Below are 25,936 nucleotides of genomic sequence, written 5' to 3'. Positions count from 1 at the left end.
TTGACATGTGACCGCACGAGGGGAAAAAAACAACGGTGCAAAAAAAATAATTCTTTGTGAGCATGCGCCTCACTGGCCTCTTGCTCACGTGACGGAGTGGGCGTATTTAAGCCTCTGGCGCGGGAGTATCGGAGAAGAGTCGAGCGAACGGGAAACCGAGGTTAAGAAAAAGCAGGCAGGGTAAGTTCTGGTAATGTTTTTAATTAATTAATTTTTTTATCTACAGTTATATCACATTAAGTATAGTTCACGTCGGCTAATTTGCCTTCTTTAAACGTGGCTGATTGGTTTTCCTTAAGATCCAGCTGACTCGAGGCCTTCTTACCATGGCTTATTTTAAAAGTGGGGAAACTTAGACCATATGATCCTTTCCTTATAGAGTAGCGTTTCTAAGTGGGTAGAATCACTAGTCAATGGTAAGCTAGACAGCTAGAGGTTTAATTTTTTTTTAATATAATTTTTGCTAATTAAAAATCAAGTTCTTTGTCTACTACTTGTCCTGGCTCAGGTTTCGAGAAAAAAAATGAACGTCAGTGGAAAAGTAAAGCAGAGCCACCAGAAGTCCAATGAGAACATAAAGGTAAGTACAAAGACTTTTAAGTTGTTTCGTCATTTTGTCTTTCAAGTGTAAACATTGGTGGTAATTATTTCCCTAGTAGTGCTCAAATATCTCCTATACTACCTTTCTTGGGTGACTGGTATCATTTTAGAGAGCTTCTCATGAAATTCTTATTTTTTTTGGGTGAGGGTCAGTATTTTTATTTAAACTCCAAAACCAAAAACTTCCATGTAAATATAGAAGGCCAAGATTGCCTCTTCCATTTATTGTTGTCTTAATTCTTTTATATTAACATGTATAATCCAGCTGCAGCAGTCTCTGGACATGTAGTCTCAACAGAACAAAGCCATCTACTGTAAGTGGCTTGAAGGTCAGTCCTAAAGGACACTTCAGGGTTGGGTTGTGTGGAAAGGCACTTAAATGTGGTATTTCCTGTAAAGTGGTATTTAAATTCGTCATATTGCTGAGCAGCTCGGTGTCTTATTGCTTACACTTAAACAAAATTACATTTGTTTTGGTTTCTACTTTGCTGTTCCTTAAGGAAAAGGCCCACTCACAACTTAATCACCCATTATACAAAACACCCCAGCAGTCTTGTGAAGCTGTGGCCAAACATTAACAAATTATGTTTTCTGGCTGCTCTGTAACGATCATTGGAGAGACTTTCCCACGGCTGTTAAGAATTTGTGCCCTACCCGCGCTTTGCACACCTGTAGGTCTGTTGCACATGGCATTGCTGTTGTGGCACCTCACTTATGCCCTTTCTCCTGGTGACAGTGTAACTAAAGTAAAGCTTGTGAAGTGATGCTAATCCTTGCTGAATAGAAGCTTTGAGAATGAGAACATGGGTTCTGCTACTTTCCCATGTGATTCAATCTTTAGTTTCTAAAGGCTAATCAGGGGGAGGGGGAGTCTACCTTCTGTTTTGTTAGCATGTTGTAATCTAATCAGATATACAGTAACGGTTACTTGTGTTGGATGCCTTTCAGAGCCTTCTCACACCTTCTCAAAAGACTATGGGACCTGCCAGGCAAACCCTGCAAGTTCGTCAGGTTAACTCAGACCTGGGGAGGTCAGCTAAGGTTTGTAGTAGCTGTCCAAATTGGCTTGCATAAGATTAAGACTTGTAGATGTTGAATCACTCATGAAAATTGCATCTTTCAAGCCTAAATTTTGGAAATGATTTGTTTTTTTAGGCCGGAAAGGTTGGTCCAAAGCGGAAGAATTGGACAGCTGAGCAAATCAGAGGATCAAAGAGGGTCAAGATGGAAGTCAAATCCACTCAAACAGAAGCAGCTGATGGGTTAATAGATGGCATGTCCAAAGAAGCATATGAGCTCATGGTCAAAGGTAGAGAAGGCAGCACGGTGCGCTAGATGGTCACAAATTTTCACTTTATCTCAAACTCTGATCTAAACCCTCTGCTGCTGTTGTAGAAACTCCACCTTCCACCTACTGGAAAGAGGTAGCAGAGGAGCGACGGAAAGCACTGTACAATGTTCTACAGGAGAATGAGAAGGTGAGTTAATCACTGAGATTCTGCTAATGTTTAGCTGCAAACTGAGCTGTTCCCACGCTCCCACTGACACACTTGACCTTTGGCTACTGACCAGCTGGCACTTGAGTAGCTCTGAAGCTCACTGAATTCTCCTCTATATAAAAGGTGCTGATGCTGGCATTTTTCTGCATTCACTACTTCACGATTCCTGTAACTCCTAAATTGTTTGGCTAGATTGCCTGTACAGTGTATTAACGTGAAGCAGTTTTCTGGTTTAGACCTTCCATGTGTAGGAGGTTGTCTTAACTTTGTGTTTGCATTTGTTGTTTCAGCTCCACAAAAGCATAGAGGCCAGAGATGAGCAGCTAACGAAGCTTCAGAGTGAAAATGAAGAGCTGCAGGAGCTCGCTCAACATGTCCAGTACATGGCTGACATGATTGAGGTAAGTATTAAAATTTGACTGCACATTGAGTTGTGGCGAAAAACTATATGTTAATCTTATCAGTTGTGTACCAACATTACTGTGGACAGTTTTGAGAAAGTGGAACTGGAGGGATGCACCAGGAAGCTTAAAATGTATGGCTAAACAAACTTTAAACAGATTGGAGTTCAGTTTATTGGTGCAGCCTCAACCGTTTCAGTGTCTTCTTTTTTCCACTCGGGGAAAATAAACTGCCCATCCTGTCTAGAGATGCTTTGCATAATTAAATCTTAACACTATATGCGTCTGATCAAGTTTTACAAATCTGGCTACTTGCTGCAGCATTGCAATTACAATTTTGGACTCATTCTGTTTAATCAGTGGGCACAAAGTAGTAACTTGGTGGTAAAAATTTCAGCCTTTTGAGCTAAACCCAAATTCCCTGAGCAGAGTACTTAACCAGGTGGAGAGCTGCATGGATAAACTGGACAGGACTGCACAGATGGGTCTGTTGGTAAATTAAACTTGGTGTACTCTCTTTTTAGAGACTGACTGGGAAATCTCCTGACAATCTGGATGAGCTCAGAGGGATTGCCTTTGATGAAGATGAGGCTGAACATGAAGGCGACGACTTGGCAGATCAGAGTGAAAACTATCCAGACTACAGTTACGGCTCTGCAGAAGAGCTATCGGATGATGAAGAACCAGGACCCTCAGGACTCCAGAACTAATACTGCATGACTGAGTAAGCTTTGACTGCAACGAGTACTTCGTTTGAAGGAGATGAGCTTTAAAGATGTGTATGTACTCTAAATTCAGCCTGCAATTTTTATTTTTTTTTAAATATATTTTTCATCATTGCTCAAGTTTAAGGGTCTTAAGAAACTAAGCCAGTGAAGGTTTCCTTTAACAGAAGACCCCTTGATGTGTCATAGTAAGAAAAGTACAGATGTGAACTAAGCTGCTGGAACCTGAAAGACTTCCATGTCAGGGTGTCCACAACCATTAGTCTAAAAGAAGTTTACCTTGGCCAGGTGAAACTAAAATGCTTGTCCAACGTGCTTCTTTTGGCACTTGATTTGTCTTGTGGCTCCTGTTGAGCGACAGTGTTTACAAATTTTACTTGAACACCTGTTTTTCCCTGTTGTGATAAGTTAAATGTGCACTGTTGGTCAGTTATTTACTGCGATGTGGCAAAGAGCATGGCCCTGAAATGTTGCCTCACTGTAAAATTTTGAAGTTGGTGTAAATAAACTTTATATTTTAAATCTTGACACTTATTGAAGCTTGTAGTTCTTGCTGAACCTAAAGGGTGAAGTTGCTACAGAAATGAGAAAATTATAAATGGGTATGCTAGGGACTTGGGGGGGGGGGTGAAGACTCCAGTCGGTCCACTTGGTGGTGTTGGGATAAATCTTGAACTTTTATCTGTATTTTGAGAAGCGTTGCAGCTTTTCTCACTGATAAAGACCTCCTCGATAGCCTGTCATACTACAGCAAAGTGACACACAACTGACCTCAACTAGAGATGTCTTTGTTACTGTGCTATGGAAGGAAAAACTGACTTGCACTGGTGCTCCGGCCCATTTAGGATCAGAATATGCTGTATGTGGCTCACAATGTAAAATGAGTTTGACATCGCTGGCTTAGGCTGTCCCATATGGAAAAGAAATAGTAAAAACTTATATGTGATTACTCATGAAAGTGGCCACGTTCTCATTACTTTCATATATTGTTTTAGTAAGTATCCAAAACATACAAGTTTCATTATATAATTTTTCAAGGGATCTTAGGTTTTCACTCATGCTTTTCATACAAGTTTCACACAAGACAGATACAAACTTTATAAGATTTATATATCTTTTCCATATGGGGTGTCATGTCTTAACAGCATAAAATGGTCAAATCTACACTCAACTAAAACTTTTTTTTTTTTTTTTTTTTTGGTGTGTTAAGCTTGTATGCCCACTTTTCCGTATGGATTTGCATATACTAATTAGTATTAATTTAAAACGGCAGGACTTAAAAAAACAAAACATTCTATTTAAGACTGAATGGGCTCCAGCCCCCTCACAACCCTGACAAGGATAAGCAGAAGAGAATGGATGGACTCCGTGTGGGGAAAGAGAAATCCAGTTTTTAATTATGCAAAAATAAACTTTATTGCAACTTCTTGATGAGCAGAGGAACCACGACGGAGAAGAGCAGTGTGCAACCACATGAATCAGTACTGAAGCTATTGACCAAGAAGATGGATGAAGTTCAGTTTCAGCAGTTATTATTAAAACCTAAATTAAACGTGCACATTTCGCCACCTTGTATTATATACGGTGCTAAAGAACTGAACAGTCCACCAATTAACTTGTTAAACAGGTCAACAGTGAGTTTGTGAAGAGAGAAAATTAAACAGTGAGTTACTGGACCAAAATACTGTAATGCTGTTCACATCTCGAAAAGGAATTTAAATTTGGACCACGTTTTGCAAAAGGCTGCATGAAAGTAAAAAAGAAACAACTTTTAGTATCAACTTCACGCATTTACAGATTATATTACAAAAAGAATACCTTTCATAAAAATACTAACCGCTTGCTTTTTAATATGGCTTTTGGATTGTGCAGTTACAACCAGATGTAACGAGATCCTCATATTACGGGTTTGCCTTTTTTTCCTTTTTGTGCTTCCAAAGATAAGTCTGAGGGTTCTGGTCCAAATGTACACGCTGTATTGAAAATACATTCTCCTGGATGAGCTCTTATTAAAAGACCGTTTTAAAATCCCAAGATTTTTCCTTTGGTTATAGTAAATCTACTTAATAAAGTAACATCTCTATCATATAAATGCCCCGTTAGTTTGGGGACCTTTTAGGGAAAACAAAATCTATAATTACTATTAGCAAATCTTAATATTCTCCAAAATAACAATCTAATATAATTAAATTGAAAATAAACTCCAATTATAATCAAACACGAGTCGTATGGTAAAAACACAGAGGCCTTTTTAAACAAAAGACATTAATTCAAATACCAGACCTGAAAGTAGAGCATAAATATACAATCATTTACATAACAATGTGGTCTGCTCTAATACAAAATAACTTGACAGAATATTAGAATAACAAGGAGTAAATAATAAATATATGACATGTGAGCTTCTAAGTTTTGTCACTGTGCAGCAGCACCAGACTCAGTAGTACAGTTACAATGAGAAAAGCTGGAGATAGATGCCTCCCCTGGGTCAGTGTTCCCATTAAACCGTTCGCATGGAGCAGACCCAAAGTGTGGCAGAAAAGGCCAAAAGCTTAATGTCTTATCCTGCTATCAGCTCGCGTGCTGCCTCAACTGATCCTCTCTGCACAACTGCCAAGAAAGTGCATTCTCATGAGGTCCTCTGCCTAGTTTATTGCCCTCGACTGGCTCCTGACCTTGTAGGAAAAACAAACAAAACATACATTTACAAAGAGTATTTGTGTAATGTGCCAGCTCAGCCACAACGAGGCTCAAAAGGTCAAAAGCTGACGATATCAAATGGGCTTCACGTGTCAGCCAGGTGCAAAAAAAAAGGAAAAAAAAAAAAATCACATATGTACAGAAAAAATTGCACTTGTTAAACTGCAAGTAGGAGAAATCTCAGACGCAAACTGCTGCGTGAGTGAACACTGGGCACTGTGCTAAACCCCCGTCTCCCCTGGACCGCTGTGACCTCATCTTATTAATGTTCCTCCCTGCCAAAAAACACACAGGTCTTTCAACCACACGAGGATCCCTGAAAATTACGTCTTGAACACAACCACGTGTATCACGTGTAAACTAAGCCGTATTTACACGCCTTACAACAGTGCAGGTCTTCCGAAAGCGTCAGAAAGCACTTCTAATCTAGGTGAACGCATGTTAACAGTGATTATACAAAGATCATAGTATATTGCGTGGTACAATAAATCTGTAAAACTTGAGATTATTCAGAGAGTGCGTGAGACGGGTGTTCTCGGAAGCCTTTTTGACAGGAGGGTGAAGACCCGGTGCTTGATTTCCACAGTCTTTGGAGCAGCTCTCAGTCGCTTTGTGTCCAGTCAAAATTTGTGCTTTTCAATTCAACTTAACGTGACCGGTGTGTGCCTGGCTCAGACAGCAGGGTGAGGAGGAGGAGTGTAAGCGTGCGTCAGGAGGGGTCTAGGTTGTGTGTCCTTGTGGTTAAGACAACTTGTTTGGTGTTACTTCCTTTCAGGAGGCAGTGAGTAACAGTGATTAACTGCAGTTTAAGTGAAAACGTTTGTTGTTGCTAGAAAGCAGATCGATGAACAGATTAGTCGTTAACGGCCCTGTGAGGTGTGCTGTGTGGGTTGAGCTAAGGAGGCAAGTGCTGTCCTCGGAGGTCCGGGTGCAGTCCTTTTATCTTTTCAGTGATGGCTCAGAAGGCAGTGGTGACGGTGTTTCCTCGCCGTGTGCCCAGACGGATCATCTCCCCCGGCACAGTGTCCAGCTGCTCGTACGCCAGGCGCCCCTCCTCACCTGCAAGCAGCAAAAAGAGATTATTAGAAATAATGTGTCCATAGTCACCTTTCACATAACTACTGAAGGGGAGAACGGGGAAAAGCTACAATTTACTGATGGTACACAAACGCCTCATGCGCAGTTAGTTAAAAAGTGAATGTTTTGCAGAGAGGACAGCTTCACAGATACATTCACTAAGTGTGTGTGGGACTGTCACAGATTGTCTAACTTTCACAAAGACTGTTTCACACAATGTTCACTGAAATGGCATCAAACTCGGCGCTGAACTTACTGGTGTCTCCAGCAAGATGCCTGCATATTTTGCTGGGAATCGGGTAAAACTGGTTGACAAGGGTTAAGAATGAAACTTTGGACGAAGGCCAGAAGGAGCAACAGAATCTTCTAAAAATATTAGTGAGAATAAATCACTTGGCAAATGAAAGGTCGCTGGTTTGAATTTGCGTCAGGAAGGGCTTTGCCAAACCAATGTGCAGCGTTGCCTGCTGAGGCGATCTCTTGTGGTGAAGGAGCAGCTAAAAGTAGCTTCTGTTAGTAATGACCACCTACTTCTCAGATGGCAGTATTCGTATCCCCACAATCAAGATTATGGCAGAAAGAAGGCAACGGAAGGACGTAACAAATTGACAAAAGAAAATATAAGAATCTGCATGCTGAGTTAAAACCCTCGGCGTTTGAGAAAAGTTGCCTTCAATGTAAGATTTTAAAGCGTCTGCAGAGAAAGTGTTGAAGCTCAAACATCTGCCCCAGAAAACAAGCAAGAGAAAACGTGTTTTTCTTGGAATTTACCGTCAACACTGCAATTAAACACATCTTAATAGCACTATAGTGTGTAAATGACCTCATGGCAGTTGTGTATAAAATGCAGTGGATTTGTTACGCACCGAACGTGAGCAGGGTTTCTATGGCCACGTGACGCAGCTCTTCGTCGGCTGAATCGCACAGCGCTACCACTGCTCTGATGCTCTCGACTGCCTGCGCACACAAACAAGATAAAAATGTAAAAATCCAAAGGACATGTTTCTCTTTATTGCATAAAACTGCTGTTTGCACAGTTTAGTAAACAACTACTGACCTCCAGACAGCTGAGAGCTGAGCAGGCTGCCCTCTGACTCTGCACTCCAGCCTCCGACAGTGCCTGGGTGTAGCACTCCACTGCCTGCAGACACACAAACAACCATTAAAAATGTGGCTCAAAAAGCAGAAATGGTGCGCCTACCGTTTTCTCTTGAGCATTACTCACCCTGGTCCTGAAGTGCTTGTTTGACGCTCCAGAAGAGAGGTAGTCGGCGGCTGCCTTGTTGACCTGAGGGTCCTCTGCAGTGAGGAGGGATGCCAGGGCCCTTAGGGTTCTGCTTCCAGGCCAGAGAGATGACAAAGGCACCTCCTCCAGTTCTGCGAGACAGCGAGGATAGTCTCCGCTGCACAGGACCTCTGCAAACACCTCTGAGGAGGAAGCCAACGCAGACACACGCAGATTAAACCAAGGATAGGGCCAGCTGTAACACTCACAGGCCTCATCTACACACAAACTTCCTTTCTACTAAATCCTGATTAGAGGTGAGGTGATCGATCCAGATACATCGATGCAAACGCTGGTATTACTATTGGATTGATACTAGCATGATAGCATCAATACTGTTGGCAGTCACGTCAATTTTATTTATAGCCTATAGCACATTTAAACAACAGAAACTGACCCAGAGTGCTTTAGAGACTGGCACATTTACATTACATTAAAAAAAACAAAAGGAAAAAAAACACACAGCTTCAAAACACACGAAAAGCTGAAAGCTGCGTTTTTCTGTGTTAACTAATTATTGTGGAAAGCAAAGGTCACAGTGATTTAGCTCAGAATTTGCAAATTGCTGATGATTCATCTCATAAATCATGAAACGCTGCTCTTCCCCAAGTTGTGGATAAAGCATCAAAATGTTAGCTCTAATATTTGGATTAACTTGGAGAAATCTTGGACTTGCACAGGTGGCCGTATATGCCACGTAGCACAAAATATCCTAATTTTGCGACTTAGGTTAAGAAAATAATTCGATTATTACAGGACGCAGCCAACAACAGAGGAATTCGTGTCATGATGTAAGCATCACAGCTTTTGCGCACCCTCTCTGGCCAGGTGCAGCAGGTGCGTCTCCATGTCCTGGACTTCATGTTGTAAGATGTAGCTGTAGAACTGAAACACAGTCAGGACGTCCTGAGAGAGCGCAGCAGCGGGAGCACTCTGTGCCGCCAGCAAGTCGCTCCTGTCCACCATCTCACCCACTACCATGCTAATCGCTGGAGAGGAGAGAAGAGATCGGTGCATTGTTCCAAGATAACGGCATAACATTATTTAGTTTCAGCTATACAACAAAAACCAAAGAAAACAAAATCACAATGCCGTGTTCACACAGCCTGCAGTCACAGTTTACCTCATAACATAAAGCAGTTTGTTTCTATCCATTTTCATCAGCTGCATTATATTCTCAGTTAAATGCAGATGTCTCGTTTCCCCCTCAGGAGCACATTAAAACCTGTTTACACCCTGAATACGTGAGTCAGTTGAAGCCCTGACTGAAGATGAAATTTTAAGTATAACCCGTGGTCTGTTTGCAGAAACAAAGAAGGGACGAGCGAACCTGTATCGGCGCCGTGTGGGCGGTTCTCCTGCAGCACCGCCGTGTAGCGCTGATTCATGTGTTTGAACACTCTGTCCAGCGTGGTGTGGAAAAGTCCCTCAGAGCCGCTGCACTCTGACCACAGAGTCATCAGCTGGGGGCGCTCCACGAGGCCCGGGAGGACTGAGGAAAACAGGGCAGAGCACGAGGTCGGACCACAAACCCTCAAACCTCCTTCATGCACCGTAACGATTTGTTTTTCTGCTTTAAAGTATAAGATGTATGTTGCTGTTTGGGATAAGTTTCCAGATTATGCAAAAACTACAGAGCCAACCTTGGAGGGGTGAAGCATGAGAAAAGAAAGGAAAAATGGAGGAAATCTGGTCTACGTGTTTAGATACCCACCATCAGCAGCAGATGTTATTGCTCCCAGTTTGTCCACGCTGATCTCTGCTAACTCCTCTAGCAGCTGGGTCTGTCCTGACAATTTAAGGAGGACACTGCGACGCTGCCAGACACTGACCCCACTGGTCAACATCTGCCATGTTACCAAGAAAAAATGAAAACATGTCAGATGCTAAAATTTCCAGAAGGTAGCTGGTGTTTTACTTAAGCAGGATGAATGGTAATTATGATATCAACTATCAGAAGGAGCTCTACCTGTATGAGGTGAATGCAGTACTGAAGGTGGATGACAATAGCCACGTCCAGATTCTCATTTCCAGTGGTAAGTGGGAGGGGGCTTCCTGCCACACTGTTGCCCACCCCGGTGTCCTCTGTCAGGGCTTCGCTCAGGTGTCCTCTGGCTTCTGGATGCTGAGCCCTGAGCAGCAACATACAAGAGTCACCACCGAGGGGCAGCGGTAACACACCGACTGTACGTGTAGTGAGTTTGTTTTTAAAGAGTCCAGTCATCCTAAGAATCCTAAGAATTAAACTCTTCATTTGCTGCCAAGCACTTCAAAGTTCTCACAAAAGTTTTGGTATGGGACCTTAAAAAAACCTGCACGTGTATATATAAATAAATGAAACTAATGTTTTAGCCAATGCAAAATATTACACTCACCCGATCCTCTCTCCATCTGCATCAAAGATCGGAGACCTCTGTGGGGGAATGCTGATGACGGCGTTATCGTCTCCGGTATCATCGTCGTCAAAGTCAGAGGTGTTGAGGAAGTCAAAGCTCTCCAGGGCACTCTCCACAGTCAGACTGAGGCTAGAGGATCGACTCCTGTGACCCGGGAGACGGCACTGGGGGGAAAAGACAGGATGATGGGCATCCAAAGAGTATAAAAACAAGACAATAAAGTTTAAATGAACCCTAGGATGGCAGTTTCTCTGAAAATTTTAGTGCACAAGAGGTTCTGTAGATGTTAATGAGATGGAGTTTACCTTCAGTAGGTCTTCCAGACGCATCACTTCCTGCTCCAGGTCCTGCAGCTCTCTGCAGCGATGAGTCAGCGACTCTAATCTGGTCAGCAGGCTGTGGATGGCCTCCTCCAGGCTGCTCTCCAGGAAAGCCCTGCTTCCCTCTCCTGCCCAGCTCAGACTTCCCTCACCCTCAGCAGCGCTCCCACTGGGCGGCATCATTTCCGAGGAAGTCAGCCTCTTCACGAGCTGCTTCGTCAGGCTGCCCGCCTCCTCTGTGTCCAGTTCCACAGGTTTCAGCTCATCGGCGTGATCCAGGAAGACATCCTCGGGAGCCACTGCGGACAGCTGTCCATCTGAACACAAGGACGGGGCAGCTGAACCACAGTTGGAGCTAGAATTACGCTGAGACTCTGTGCGCTCCCACTCAGAGTCTTCGGCCGCTTCGGCTTCATCGCTGGCACTGTTCCTGCTGCCCCTGCTTCCTCTACTGCCCGTCTCCCCATCCTCCTCATACTCTTCCTCCTCCTCTTCCTCCACTAAATGCTCCTCTGCGATGGAGTCCTCCCTAGTTGGGAAGATTTGCGTAGGTAATGGTTCTGTTTCCGGAGGAGTTACAGTAATCTCAGGGTTGGACTGGCCCGGGGAGTAGGAGCTCAGGGCAGGGCTGGGGCTGGGCGTAGAACCAGACGTATCAGAGAAGGTGAAGGACAGACGCTTGCACTCAGCCACACCGCAGCCGCCGTTCTCGAAGACATCGTCGGGCAGTGTGGACTGAAAATAGAGACAGGAGAATAAATCTGTGCTGCAAACAAGATAAAGGACTGAGATCTGGCTGAAATCAGTGAATGAAGGACAGAAAAGTGCAGAAGAAAGCTCCTCTTGTTTTCCAAGATAGAAAAAGCGACGGCACACTATACTGATACTATACTTGTGATCAGATCTGAACCCAAATTGAATCGAACAGTGAGGTAAATATAAACAGAAAACATAGGAACAGCTTAACGAACATGCAAACAGACGTGCAAAGAGCCACACATGGCGTTCTGTAGTCCTTAAAAAAAGGGACAAGGTGAACCCAAGTGTGTCCACAAGAGCAGAGAACTACATCCCCATCATGTCAGTGGGGGTAAGAGGGCACACAGAGTCGGGTTAGGAGGGTCACAGGGGCCACAACACACTCACATAAACCTCCAGACTGGATTTGGGCCTTGGCCGCAGTGAGGCCAGGTCACCAAACGAACGACTGCGCCTTAGCTTCTCTAGCAGGGTGTCTCGGAGCATGTGCAGGAAGGAGAAGCGCTGGCGCTCCACGGGGTAGGGCTGCCACTTCTTTACACAGTAAAGGCAGGGAAATAAGACAGGGTGTTGGGTATTTGAGGGCAGGTGGGTGAAATGTAGGATATACAAGATGGGGGCAGAGTGTGGGTATAATGGGAATATACAAAGAAAAGGAGGGAAACGGGCGAGGGTTAGTTTAAGGGTGGTGCCTGCACGGCTTAAGCATCAACTGGAAAAAATAACATGGGGCATGATTTACATCACGGTGCAGACAGTGCATGGGTTAGTGTGTTATGGATCACAGAATATGCTAACAACTTGCTTGACTCACAAAAAAGGAGGTGTCCTGGAAGGTGGGGGTCTCCGGTGTGCCCTGGCTGTAGACGGACACTCGTCTCTGGAGAGCTGCAGCTTTGCTCACATTGCCAGACGACAGAGTCAGGTCCTCCACGTCGAAGGGGCTGGAGAGGAGGATAAAAAAAGACAAAGCTCTTAATGACACTGCTTACATTTGGTTTCAAAAACCTACAAATGGGCAGCCCTAAAAATGTGGTGTAAACAACCACAAAGATTCACTGTGATGCAGTCACTCAAGCCACTTCCTGAGGTGGTCTGTTGCAGTGTAAACAACAATATTTCATGATGGGTTTTCAACATGGGCTGGTAAAAACATCATTGATGAGGTGCTCCTTTTTGAAAATCAGTACTGAAACATTTGGTGCTGGCACTGGAGCTGTGTTTGGAGACCTCTGACCACAGGTGTGCACAGCAAGGCATCTCGGTTGTGTAAAAACAAAGTATGAAGTGGGTGTTACTATGATGTTTCACCAGCAGATGGCAGGACCCCACAAGGCATGCAGACCCCGACTTTAATGCTGTGACACTAACAACTGTTGTAGATGCTCCAAACATATGGCCGGTCCAGCAACAAGACTAAAATAGTTCTGGACTACCTCTGAACAATCCTGCTACCCAGCAGTGATACCATCTGGCAGCTGCCAACTCATTATGTACCCTAATTCGTGCAACACCGGTTAGATTCAGCGAGCTTCTACTTACTACCATGTGACTTCCAGGTTGAGTTTGATGGTCCCGAGGTCGTTGACGTCCACAGCCACCACCTGAGGCACGGCAGTGAATAGCTCCTTGGTCTCACAGATGACGCTGCCCACCAGCATGTGTGTGGCCAAACCCTTCAGCTCCGTCACCTGATGGGCACAAACTTATGTTTGTTTCTCATTTCAGTGCCACAGCGCAACGTGTTAGACACGAGGCTATCTGGGTTTGTACAGACCTTGATGTTAATAAGGTCAGTAATGAGGGGCATGAAGACCATCTCGTCTCCATCCCAGCTTTGCCTGGAGTTTACTTCAATCCTCCCCTTCAGCTTCCACCGCTGGCGACCGTAACGCATGAAGATCTAAAGGAAGGAGCAAAAAAAAAAAAATTTAACCACATAACTTTATAATGGCTGAACTAATAAGCTAATTTTTTTTAACTGCTCACTGTTTGTCTCACTAAACCAACCAGCTAAGTGCTAACTTTGGAGCTGGGTGGAGTGTACAGTGGTGTTTCACTGGCCAAAGCTGTTGCTACATAAATATCATTACAGCGGTTTCCAGCTGAAAGAGTCACTTGTGTCTATCTGTCTCAATCCTGTTAAAAGTAGACCCAAGAGTCAGCAGTTAGGGCAAAGAAAATAAACTTGCCTCATATTGGTCTCCAGGACAGAGTCGAGCAAATCCTGCCAAACCTGTCAGATAGAAGTGACAGATATTTATATTATGCACAAAGAGGAGAGAAAAAAAAAAACATCATTTTTGGGGGAGGGGGGGGGGGGGTGGGGGGTTACAATGAGTTAAGCAACGTTAGCTCACTTTCTTATTCAGAATGAATTATTGCACAATGAGACAAGCTGCTTTTAACTGTCAAGCATATTTTTGTCATGACTTTTCAGGGATTCAGGGTTTCTAACTTGGTCCATGAGTGAGAAATCTTAGGATTTTTGCTCCAATGAATATAAAATCATCACCAAAACATCTGGATTCTAAATAATCCCAGTGTGTAAATGACTAAACTTGCATTAACTTCTCATGTAAATCATTCACGTCCCACCTTTCATTTTGATATGAAACTCCCCGAGCAGGTTCTCCAGTTCGCTCTCAAATGCGCTCATGTTCTGGAGGACGGAACGAGAGAGATAAGACTCATCACACAAACGGCCCTCACAAAAACGAGAACAACAACAGTAATCAAGTTATCTCTGCAGGCTCTGACAAAGCCGGGCAACACCAAACTACAGAGGAGACGGAAGGGCGGGTCTAAGCCCTCGGCACAGGTGGCGACAGGTGCGCTTGTTATTGGGATTTAAAGGTAAGTATCTGGCTTTGCAGGTTAGTGTTTACAAATCCCTGTAAGCAGTAATCTGTATCATATACTTAGAGTGGGTGCTGTCAGACGTGACTACGTTTAATGCGCCCTGTTCTGCGTTTATATATAATCTGCAAATATCTCTGTTTAAATGTCATAATAATTATTGTAACCCTACAATTACAGTTACTTTTTACAGCTCCATTCGCTTTACAGGACTAAGAGTCTGCAGCTGACAGCTCTGAGTACCTCGGTGTATTCCTTGTACCGACGATTAACCTCCGCGATACTCTCTTTGGTGCCTTTGGTGGAGGGCGAGGACGAAAAGGCCTGCTTCATCCGGATGGCACCCTCTCTGAGACGGCTCTGGATGCAGAAGGCCTCGTATAGCTCATCAACCTGCACACACACACACACACACACACACCTCCATCTTTAATCGGCCCTCACGAATTTGTAGGCGGGGTAACACACACGAGACAGAAACTTGTGCAGTTATGAAATAAAGTTATAAACTTCCATATACATGAAAACATCCCCGGGCAAGGAGCAAATTCCCAAAAACTTCCAACTGCCATGTGAATTTTTCTGTGTTTGCTTCCCACTGGGTTTCATTCACGGATGGCACAGCTTCAGGCTTGTGCAATGAGAGCAGAAATAAGCACAGACATGATTAACTTTTGCTTTACACTTTATTTCAGATACACATCTGGTCACATGGTCAATAAGACTGTACAGGAAGTCCAAAACAGAAAAGGCCTGCAGAAGTAAACACAGTAAAAGGCTGACATTGCACACACAGACAGAAAGACAGTCATCAAGACCGACAGGAGAGACAAATGGATAAACTAAGAATGGATAAAAATGTCCTGAAGTAAGCTGGCACATGCAGCTGCTGTATATCTGTGTAACTCTAACCCGACGCCTGCACTGTCCCAGTCTGCGAGCCCAGTGGGACACTCCCACGGCGAGGCAGCAGCAGACGGGGTTTAGAGCTCATTTGTCTGCCCGACTGCAGTTTGCAGCACTAGCCTGACCTAACCCAAACCCGCAGGGAGAGGGAACGATTCCATCAACATCCTGCTGTCTCAGTGTGAGCTAAAATGTCAGCGTTTCAGCTGAAATCAAATCACGATGATGCTGAAGCAAAAAGCTCAGCTCAACAGATTCACTCCGCCGTGAAGCCACAGGCACAGCAGATTTAGATGATTTTATTATGAGCAAAGCTTTGGTAATGAAGTCATTATAATTCTTTATAATAACGCTGTTTCAAACGTTTTTAATTGTTTCACATTTCCAAACACAAGTGCTCCTTAACCAACCCTACTCTATAAAAATCAAGTTCTCCTCATCAATATTTGTATTTCCTAAATTTTTCACATACTTCATTAAAATTCAAACATTTAAAAGGCTCCAAAAACAGACACGAGTCATTATGAAACAACACTGAGCTGTAATCCCAGCACTTTTTGAGGATGCGGTTGACTCACTCAGAGCCATTGTACCAACAACAACATTTAGCAGCGGTCCAGATTTTTAGCGTCCTGTCCTTTGAATCTTTTGGCTTATTTTGAACTAAAATTCACATGTGATGAAGCGGCAGGCGAGCAAAAAACAAAACACCTCTGGTGAGCCTCATCAAAGGGAAATATCTCCGGCCGCCTGACGAGAGCGCTGAAATATTGATGCCTCGCGCTCTTTATGGCACTCATTAGGGAGAAGCAGGAGAAAATGGGCTATTCTGGCTCCTGTCGTCCCAACAGCTTATCTAACTGTTTGTTTGTGTATCTTTTGTGCATCAGCCGAACGCTGCCAGCCTGTTTGTGAGTGCAGACTTTTTGCACGCGCCGACGTGCTGACATGTGCATGGAGAGCGAGTTTTTGCAAGCGGTGGGTGGGCAAAGGAGTGCTTCTAATAAAAAAGAGTGAAAGTGGTTTGCGGTGGGATGGATATTAGAGTGTGTAACTCTTTTTGACACACACATACGCACAAACCCACCCACTCCACCTTATACCAACTAAGCCTTCACCACCCCCCACCCTCAACCGGGACCCAGCCCGTCTGTCTGTCTGTCTGTCTGTGGTATGTGATGTATGTGGCGGGGCGGCAGCAGCTGAGCTGAGCCGGCTGGAAAACAATTTCAAACCTCAACTGTTATTCTCAGCACTCGGAGAAAATAACGGGTTTTGTTTACGATGAAGGGGAAAAACACAAAACGTGTTTTTGTGCATGATCCAAGGAAACTTTTTACACCTCACATAAATAAAGACACGACTACAACGAGGTATTCATTGCCTAATGAAAAGCCATCATTCTTTAGAGGCAATCAGCGGCCGTATCATATTATCAGCTTAATGGTGCCAATTTTTGTCCCCAATTACAAAAAAGCCCTTTGCTGCCTTCGAGGAAACGTCCTTTTGAAGGTCAGCCAGGCTCCTCCACTCCAGAGGGTGGCCGTCAGCATATTGCTGAGCCTTGGGCACATTTCAGCCCAGAGGAAAAAAACCAAAGAAACATGAAAGGCAAAACACAAAGAAACAAGAGTAACCTCAGCACAGGAGGAAGGAGAGGACTGCACCCGGCAGAAGCGCTGATGCTCTTTTGGACGCGCATACACACAGACAGACGGACATGTGTTATACATCCTGATAGCAGCTCCTGTGGAGATCTCCCCGCCTTTCTGCCCTTTGTCTCCATCGGTTATGTATCATTCAAGAACCGTAAAATAAATAACTAAAATAAAAAATAAATTAAAAAAAGAATACATCTGAAACATTACATGGTTGTAATTTTGACAAAGGCAGAAAATATACAAAAAATTGTAAAAAAAAAAAAAAATCAAAACAAAACACTACATCAATTTTCTTTTAATGGAAGCTTCCCTAAATAGTAAAAATCCATTTTTTCCCCACTGTGGATCAACAAAGAAAAACAATCTGCAGATTTCTCAGGAATAAAAATAATCTTTTGGAAATGTTACACCAATGCTAATAACAGTAATTTTAACATTAATTAAAATAAAAATATAAAATATGAACATTTAAAGCACTTCTTTAATCACAGGAAGAGTACTGTTTAACAGGCCGCCCGTAAAGACCATCTGAACCTTTTTAAATCACCTCTCTACAGAGACATTAAAATGGAAATGTATTCTAAATTAAGTCCTCTATTGGACTGTGCTAATTGCAGCTCGCTGCGATGACAAATAACCTGCACGGCTCAGAGACCGAGGGATTATTGGAATTACTGGGGAATCAGTTATGCTCAGAGTGAGCACGATATTGCATATTTATGTATTTGGTGTAAAATAAAAAATTTTTTGCATTTTGAAACCATTTTGAATGCATCCCTTCCTAAAACACTCCTAATAACATTTTCTTGGTAGTTTGAAAGGCAGCTGTGATTAAGAATCGCTGAACGTTTTAAAGGATTATCTCACTATCATCAGTGCGTATGATTTAAAAACGTGGGGTTTTAGATATTAGCAGTGAATCTTTCAGATATGGCAGCAATCCTCTTAAGATATGGCCATTATTCTGGATCATAGATGGCGCCTCGCGCACGTGCACACACTTTGTGCCGGGGGACCAGTGATTATAAGCAGATTAAAACAGGCGGGCCACACCAAACAGCTTCAAACACACATGAAGCTCTCTGGGGAGCTGTGGGTGTGTGTGTGCGCGCGTGCCAGTGGCAAGATTAGCATTCAAGGGAAGTGGGGAAAGCAGAAAATGCCCTATATTACAAATAATCACATGTAAAGCATGCACACTCATTCTGGATTGAATTTGGCACGTGTTTAACACACACGCGCTCTCTCAGGGGAAGAGGAGACGTCTGGCAGACGATCGTCTCACCTTCAGTCTATTTAATGATGCCCTGCTGATACCAGCGGTCAACACCCACTCCCCCAAACACCCCCCACCCCCACACACAGATATATATAGTCTCTGTCCCATGTAGGACATCATACGGGTTGTATCGTGCCACCTGCTTCCTCCATGTGTGCCAATTACTACTCAGACATCTGCAGGCAGCGCAGGAACAAAAGAGCAGAGCTGATGTGACTCACAAACTAACAACTTGCTGATGGATGATTGTTAAGTCATCCCTCACGGCAGCTGTCCTACACAAAGAGACACGCCTGAGCCTGAGCAAAAACACTGACAAACATGTTCACGCTTACTGTAGCTCAGCTGCTGAAACGCCATTTCTTTCGCTTTTTTTCCACTCGCAGTGTCTTTGCTGAACAATGTTTTGTTTACACATGCACTGACCAATCACGTACATGTGTTTAAGACATGCGGAGTAGTCCAGATGAGTTTATTGTTCCCCATCCTATATGTTGCTTTTAGTTCTGAAGTCCTCATCTGTCCCTTTTGGTGCAAAAAAATAGAAAAAAAACAAAAACTAATCAGCATCAGCTGCCTGATAAAAAAATGCATACTTCCTGTTTGCCCTGTCCTACATACTGTCGATTTGTTTGGACCATAACCAGCGTGTTATAAGCCTTCTAATGCAATCATACAAGTCACACGTCCCTTAGACTTTATGTCCTTACCACTACAGCTACTTATGGTTACTGATGCGTAGTTTAAGTCAGTCTGTGTGATGCTGAAGTTGTTTCTACATTATATTTTCACACATTCTGCCCAGTGTCAGGAAAAATCAGGTCGGGACATTGGCCAAAGATGCCCTTGAACACATGTAGCACACAGCAGGTGACAGTCCCCTGCAGACATGTCTGTTAGTCTGGGTACAGTGGGTAGCAGCACACATGGCGCCCAGTGAACCAGATATTTGTGCTCTCACATGCACCTCTGTGAAAGTGAGTGATGATTAAAGAAAGTTTGGGCTGAAAATGACTTTTCTTTTCCAAACTCACCGGCCACTCCATTAGAAACACCTGGTCAGCTGCTTGTTGATGCAAGTATCTAATCAGCCAATCACATGGATCAAGAGGATGTTTTCTCTGGACACTTTGGGCCCTTTAATACCAACTGTATTACTTTTAATTAGAAGAGAAACTAGCATCTGATTAATTTAAAAATAAAGACAAACCATTTGTCAAGTCACAAGTTTGAGTCTTTTCTTTAAACTATTTTATCTTTGATAAGCTACACAAAGTCAGATAGTGAGTATAAGGCAGGGGCAGGGATAGCTCAGTAGGTAAAGTGGTCGCCCCATGATCGGAAGGTCGGCGGTTCGAATCCACTTAACGGCTACCCTGAGGTACCCCTGAGCAAGGTACCGTCCCTACACACTGCTCCCCGGGCGCCTGCTTAGTGGGCTGCCCACTGCTTCACTGAGTGAATGGGTCAAATGCAGAGAAAAACAAGTAATTTCCCCATGGGGATCAATAAAGTATCCATTATTATTATTATTAAATAAAAACTGATTGAGTATTAGGCTTAACTTTAGTTACGCTTCAGCTTTTGAGTTTTTTTACATGGCACGATAAATCAGACACTTCACTGCTATTTCAAATATTTACCCTTTCATTCAAATCTATTTTTGCATGAAGCCTGAAAGAACAGAAGAGCTTAAGAATAACGCTAAGCAGTACGTGTTTGCTTAACATCATCCGTCACAAGACAGAACAAGCGCCGACTTCTTTTATCTCTCTTATCAAAGTCAAAGTGGAGCAAGCTGCAGATACACTTCCTGAGTTCCCTCTCATTTTTTCCCCCCATCTTTGAGGGCCGTGTCAATCGCTCCTCGCTGCAAACTGCCCTGACCCAGATTCCCTGTCGCCTTCATCCCCGCAGAATCGCAGTCACGCTGCTGTGTTGTTGTTTACCTGTGTATGCTTTTGGGACAAATGTTCTGAAGGTGGGTTTTGTAGTCGAGATGCATGTGAACATAAAGGGTTAACGCCACCCAACAGACGGCCCCATCGAGCTCATCGGGACTTCAAAGGCTCTGTCTCCGGGTAACCATGGTTACCTTTGGAGCTGCGCTGTTGTTTGGGCGTGTGTGCTCTGATTGCCTGCTGTCACATCTGATTTGACGCACAGCGAGGAAGACCATTAAAGCTCTACAAAAGGCGATGTGGAAGAAAAGTCAAAACCTTGTAGGGGATTAATGTCCCCAAATGGCAACCTGTGAGGTGACTACAAAGAGGATGCAGGGGGCCAAAAATCCCTACCTGGCAACCTCAGAAAGGATGTTTTTACCTCAACCATGGAAACAGCTGGAAACTTCCCTAATATATAAACAGATTAGAAGAGCAGGAATGCTAAGCTAATGCCTGGCAGCAAAAAAGCAGGTGAAGTTATGCCTAAAACTGCAGCTTCACTCAATAAACTCAACGTGAAACCGGTGGAAAGAAAAGTTGTGAGAACAACAAACATTTTAAGAAATGTGTCTGTCTGTCTGTTTTTGTTAAGAGTTACGCTTCAGTCACAAAGGCCTGAGAAATATCAGTCACATCCTGGGAGCCAAAGGTTGATAAAAAGCGGTGTATTCTCTAATCGGTTGGCGAGTCGTTGCTGGAGGTTGCTGGGTGAAATTGGTCACAAAGAGCTGCTGAGATTTTGTAGATGCAACACCACTAACTGTGTGTCATTAACATCACGCTCACTGTGACAATACAGGAAGTATTGAAAAAGGCACCATTTACCAAGCCCAAGAAACTGGTCTGCGACCATTATGCAATCCTTGGTCATAAGGCAAACTACAGGCAACTGTAGCTAGCAACCAAAGCACCCAATATGGCAGGCTGCTCTTGAGCAATGTGTGCATGAGAAACCTCGACATAGTGTTGCACCAAAAATCTCTTTGCAATTGCTTTGGTTGACAGCAGATTGCTGTGGTCACTCATAGTTTGCATTGAACTTGCATGCAAACAAACTACTTTCCGAGTGGTGCTGAAAACAGGAAAAATGTGACAACAATAGCCTTCAAAGTAAAACTTTGAAACATTTTAGCTGTAGTGGTGAAGCACAGCTTTCATTCTGAAGGCAAACATTCTCCGTTTCCAGTTTGCATCACTTTTTTTTTTACTAGATTTACCAAGTGCACGCAAACTGTCTGCGACCATGACAACCAAACTTTGTCCATAGATAACAATTTCCACCTAGAATCAACATCTAAACATGTATCAAACTCTCTCTTGTGTGTAAATCCATAGTAAAAATGGGCCCTTAATAGTTTCTGATTTCTGTGTTTATGCTAGTGCTGTGCAGGTAGCTGGCTTTCTGTCATGATCAACAGCTACTTTCACACTTTAGTCTTTGCACAGCTCAAAAAACAAAACAAAACAAAACAACGCAAGATGTCATTTTTCTGAGCTTTTCATGTGATGGTAGGTAGGTGTTACCTTTGAACAGCCAACTCGCTGAGTGCTACAGTTAATACCGCACCGATACGGTTTCAAACCAATAAAATAGATGCATTTAAAACTATCAAACATTTACTTAGAAACAGGTAAAAATATGCATCAGCACTCTGTTTCCTGGGTGAATGCTTGGATGGGATGAGGCCTTAAATACCGGTTTCAGACTTAAAATAAGCTCTTAATCAAATGCCCCACGGACTTACATTAAAAAGTCCAACCGAAGACTCCCATATAGATCGCCTCAAATACTTTCTTTGGTTTAGAGACTGACAAAACAATAAATATGGCTGTAAAGAAATCCGAACAGCCTTACCTTGCTAATATGAAACTCCAGACGTCTCATGTACCTCTCGATAGTTTTGATTTGCTGTAGAAAGACAGCGCAAAAATTTACAGGTCAGAATTTGGCTTCATCTGTTTTTTGTTTGCACCACAGATTATAACAAGGTAATACTTACATATTATACAGCAAAATGTGCAGAAAATACAATGTTCTGTACAAATATGTTATTATAAGATTCACACGATAAACTCCAAACTTGAGCGTGTGTTACAGTAGCCCCTCCCCTCCCATCATCTTACCTTGTCAAGATCATACAGCACTCCCTGGAGAGAAAACACACGCAGACACACACGTGAAATTACAGAGTTACTAAAAGGTAGGGCAGCTTATCCAAGATCACATTTATCTGCCATCAGGAAGAAACTGTTTTTCCTGTGTGCACACATCAGGCAGCCACGATGGCATAAACAATGAAAAATATTTCCATGTGTGCGTTCAGGGTGACCGTGGCTCAGGGGGTTGGGAAGCGTATCTGTAACTGGAAGGTCGCTGGTTCGATCCCCGGGCTCTCTGTCCTGGTCGTTGTGTCCTTGGGCAAGACACTTTACCCTATCGCCTATTGGTGTTGGCCAGAGGGGCCGATGGCGCGACATGGCAGCCTCGCTTCTGTCAGTCTGCCCCAGGGCAGCTGTGGCTACAACCGTAGCTGCCTCCACCAGTGTGTGAATGTGAGAGTGAATGAATAGTGGCATTGTAAAGCGCTTTGGGTGCCTTGAAAAGCGCTATATAAATCCAATCCATTATTATTATTATTATTCATTAGTTTAAAAATTGATGTAATATATGTGAATTTTTCATTTTCTTTATAAAGCATTTTCGGCTTAAGCTGTGAGTCTCACAGGCTGTAAACATTACGAGGAACGATGTAAGTTAATGCAGAGTAACTTCTCACCAGGCGGGAGTTTCTCTTCATGTCCTTCATCAGACCTGTGAGTTTGTCCAGCTCTGTCTGATGAACCTCCAGATATTCACTTCACAGGGGAAACAGAGAAACACTTCAGTCTTTGCATAATACAATGAATTAAATTAAAACACGACTGCAGAAGTTCAGACGCTCACTAACGTTACGTTCACCGCTACAAATTCACTTAATGACACCAAAGAATACATGTGGAACATAAACATCCACAGAGGTCTGTTAATGCATTCAGAGGCAAACGTCAACAAGCTCAAACAGGCTGTAAATGCACAAACTAAAGCTTCTGGTAATTACTCAGTAAGCCCCTATACCAGGAAAACTCACTGCATAAACATTCTTTATATACAGTTCATGACAAGACCAGACTCCATCCATTATAAAAACACAACCATCAACATTTTTTTAAGGCCAGAAAGAGTGGCACATGCACTGTGTGGGAAATGTAAGCAGCACTTCTGTAATACTATCTGTTTAATCAATCTGTAGTCAAGAACAACACAGTGCTTATTGTACTTACTGACTATCTGCTATATGGCTTCTATATATCTACTAACTTTAAAAGGTCTGGCATTAAACATAGAAAGGCTTCTTGTGTTTCAGAATTTGTGTCAAGTATCTAGTCTAGAGGCTTTTTTTTTTCTTTTTATATTTCCAAGTCGAAAAAGAATGGAGCATTTCAAGGTTTCAAGGTACTCTGGAAGACTTCATAGTGTGTACTGTAAGTGAATTTGCTTCATATTAACTACTTAATTGTGTGCATAGAACAAGTGGATGAGTTACTCACTCCAGGCCTTGTTTGAGTGCTGTGTAAACCTCCTCCAGTCTCTTGGGCTGCGGCTCTCTGGAGCTGCTGCCTCCCTTGTGGCCTGACAGGTGGGGCTTCTTAGGCTTGGACTGAGGCTTCTTCTGCACTGCAGAGTTCCCCATGAATGAGTTACATCTGCACACACACAGACAAACGCACAAACACGGGATAAGTTACCATTTGCTGATTGTGCCTCACAAGAATTTCCTAAATCTCATCACACAGGCCCAAAGGCGCCACCTTCCATATTATATTTATCTAATATTTATCACAGGATCTCTGCAGCACTTCAAGTGTCAGGCCACCAGCTGCCAATAAAAGCAAGGAGTTATATTTCTAGATTATTTACACCATCCTGAACACGTCCTTGGGCCAGTTACAGCATGAGTTCATCTCATCTGTCAGATGCATTGACCTTGTTGACTCTGCTCACACCAAAATGAACACGTCCTTGGGCCAGTTACGAACTTGTATGTCCATGTGTTTGTTTGTGCAGGTGTTGTGTTTTTTCTATGTTAATTTAGCTGTGCCAGGGCCCTGTTCCGATTGGTGCGTGGATATACTGCCCCGGCGTGATTGGATCCAGCTGGAGGACCCGCCCATTAAAAGGAGGCTGGAGTGCTACAGCTGGAGAGGTCCTCGCGTTTCTCCTCATCACCCAGCAGTAGTCCTGTGGTAGCCGCTGGCTGCAGTATACGCTTGAAAGTTATGGAAGTGGAGTGGGTAGGGGTGAGCTGCCGTTTCTTTTGATCACCCGTTTTCTCCTGTTTTGAGTTAGTTAAGGAGGTCAGACTCTGTCTTTATTTTTGACTTTGTTTTGGTAAGGTCAGGGGTGCGGGATTTGTGTAGGTTTGTTTTGTTTATTGTTTTGGCCTTGGCTCACCCTGAAGTGTTGACACTCCCGTTTTGGTTCTCTTTATTCACATTGTAAATAAATCACCTCACATCTAACGGATTTGTTTCGTGTGACTGCTTGGGTCTTGGGGGGGAAGCGAGTGCCTCGCTCATGTTATGGCCTGGCCCTAGACGGGTCGTAACAGGCCACCAGCTGCCAATAAAAGCAAGGAGTTATATTTCTAGATTATTTACACCATCCTGAACACGTCCTTGGGCCAGTTACAGCATGAGTTCATCTCATCTGTCAGATGCATTGACCTTGTTGACTCTGCTCACACCAAAATAACTCGTACATACACGCACGCATACACATTTAGATGTGACCGACGCATTTAGCCTACATATTATTCAGACATTCAGACACAAATACAATCATACATTCTGAGCATTTAACGCGGGCGTGCAATCACATGCAAACATGTGCTTCCCCGACTCCTAGCTGCCGTTTATCCTCTGCTGGAGTGAACTTACAAACAAACAAGCAGATTTATCCTCCCGGCGATTAACGACATTCAAGTGATCTTCAGTCTCTTCCCTCAAATGACCAAATGTGTGACCGACTCAAGTGGGAGAATTGAACAAATGTGATCCAGTTACAGAGAGTTGTCATATTTGTATAAAAGGCAGTGAAATGGGCTCAGACACTTTGTGTGGAGCTTCAGCTTTCTTTCATTTTTTTACCACCACACATCATTTTTTTTAAAGGTAATCATTTGGAGGAACAGTTTTCTGTAAACCACCAGTAGGGGTCCATTGGTGGATTATTATGTAGATATGCTCTTATTCAATTTAATTTTCCCTGATCAGACAATCGCAGTCATTACTGACATAAGGAGGAACTTGAGATATTAGCAGCCTTCCAGGATTAATCCAGCAGTAAAAGACCATCTTTGAAAAGGGAGGCATTTTCAAAACATTCCTACTTTGGATGCACCGAATCTAATGGAGAAGGCCTGGTTTAAAGCTATAAATGTCTGCATTTTGTGGACTTGAAGCTAACTGATATATCAGAGATGT

At 43.3% G+C, this 25,936-nt stretch overlaps 2 protein-coding genes across 5 annotated transcripts in view; one reads left to right on the top strand and one right to left on the bottom strand.

Moving 5' to 3' along the window:
* Positions 1-44: 44 nt before the first annotated feature.
* Positions 45-3,753, top strand: gmnn (geminin DNA replication inhibitor). The gene is made up of 7 exons (XM_085395878.1): positions 45-180; positions 509-580; positions 1,549-1,641; positions 1,756-1,909; positions 1,996-2,078; positions 2,390-2,500; positions 3,025-3,753. Exons 2-7 carry the CDS (start codon positions 524-526, stop codon positions 3,208-3,210), a joined length of 684 nt encoding a protein of 227 aa, XP_085252004.1. The 5' UTR covers positions 45-180; positions 509-523; the 3' UTR covers positions 3,211-3,753.
* Positions 3,754-4,615: 862 nt separating this feature from the next.
* Positions 4,616-25,936, bottom strand: part of ripor2 (RHO family interacting cell polarization regulator 2) — a 62,941-nt gene continuing 41,620 nt past the window's right edge. For 3 of the 4 annotated variants that reach the window (XM_085396606.1, XM_085396607.1, XM_085396608.1), the window contains exons 3-23: positions 24,002-24,157; positions 23,191-23,269; positions 22,538-22,561; positions 22,269-22,322; positions 14,865-15,014; positions 14,361-14,424; positions 13,955-13,998; positions 13,540-13,665; positions 13,305-13,453; positions 12,577-12,706; positions 12,150-12,296; positions 10,989-11,738; positions 10,663-10,847; positions 10,257-10,419; positions 10,002-10,134; positions 9,618-9,779; positions 9,103-9,276; positions 8,228-8,430; positions 8,060-8,143; positions 7,869-7,959; positions 4,616-6,984 (exon numbers count right to left, since the gene is read on the bottom strand). In XM_085396606.1, the coding sequence (XP_085252732.1) occupies positions 6,884-6,984; positions 7,869-7,959; positions 8,060-8,143; positions 8,228-8,430; positions 9,103-9,276; positions 9,618-9,779; positions 10,002-10,134; positions 10,257-10,419; positions 10,663-10,847; positions 10,989-11,738; positions 12,150-12,296; positions 12,577-12,706; positions 13,305-13,453; positions 13,540-13,665; positions 13,955-13,998; positions 14,361-14,424; positions 14,865-15,014; positions 22,269-22,322; positions 22,538-22,561; positions 23,191-23,269; positions 24,002-24,157 (3,169 nt within the window). In that variant the 3' untranslated portion in view covers positions 4,616-6,883. The remainder of the gene's footprint in view (positions 6,985-7,868; positions 7,960-8,059; positions 8,144-8,227; positions 8,431-9,102; positions 9,277-9,617; positions 9,780-10,001; positions 10,135-10,256; positions 10,420-10,662; positions 10,848-10,988; positions 11,739-12,149; positions 12,297-12,576; positions 12,707-13,304; positions 13,454-13,539; positions 13,666-13,954; positions 13,999-14,360; positions 14,425-14,864; positions 15,015-22,268; positions 22,323-22,537; positions 22,562-23,190; positions 23,270-24,001; positions 24,158-25,936) is intronic. The other variant, XM_085396609.1, reaches the window with a different exon arrangement.

Source organism: Rhamphochromis longiceps, linkage group LG22 (assembly GCF_057381845.1).
Source record: "Rhamphochromis longiceps isolate RC_006_pf linkage group LG22, R_longiceps_female_GT1.1, whole genome shotgun sequence".
NCBI classification, from domain to species: Eukaryota; Metazoa; Chordata; class Actinopteri; order Cichliformes; family Cichlidae; genus Rhamphochromis; species Rhamphochromis longiceps.
The sequence above is the reverse complement of the archived record's forward strand: the minus strand, read 5'-3'. Positions and strand labels throughout refer to the sequence as shown.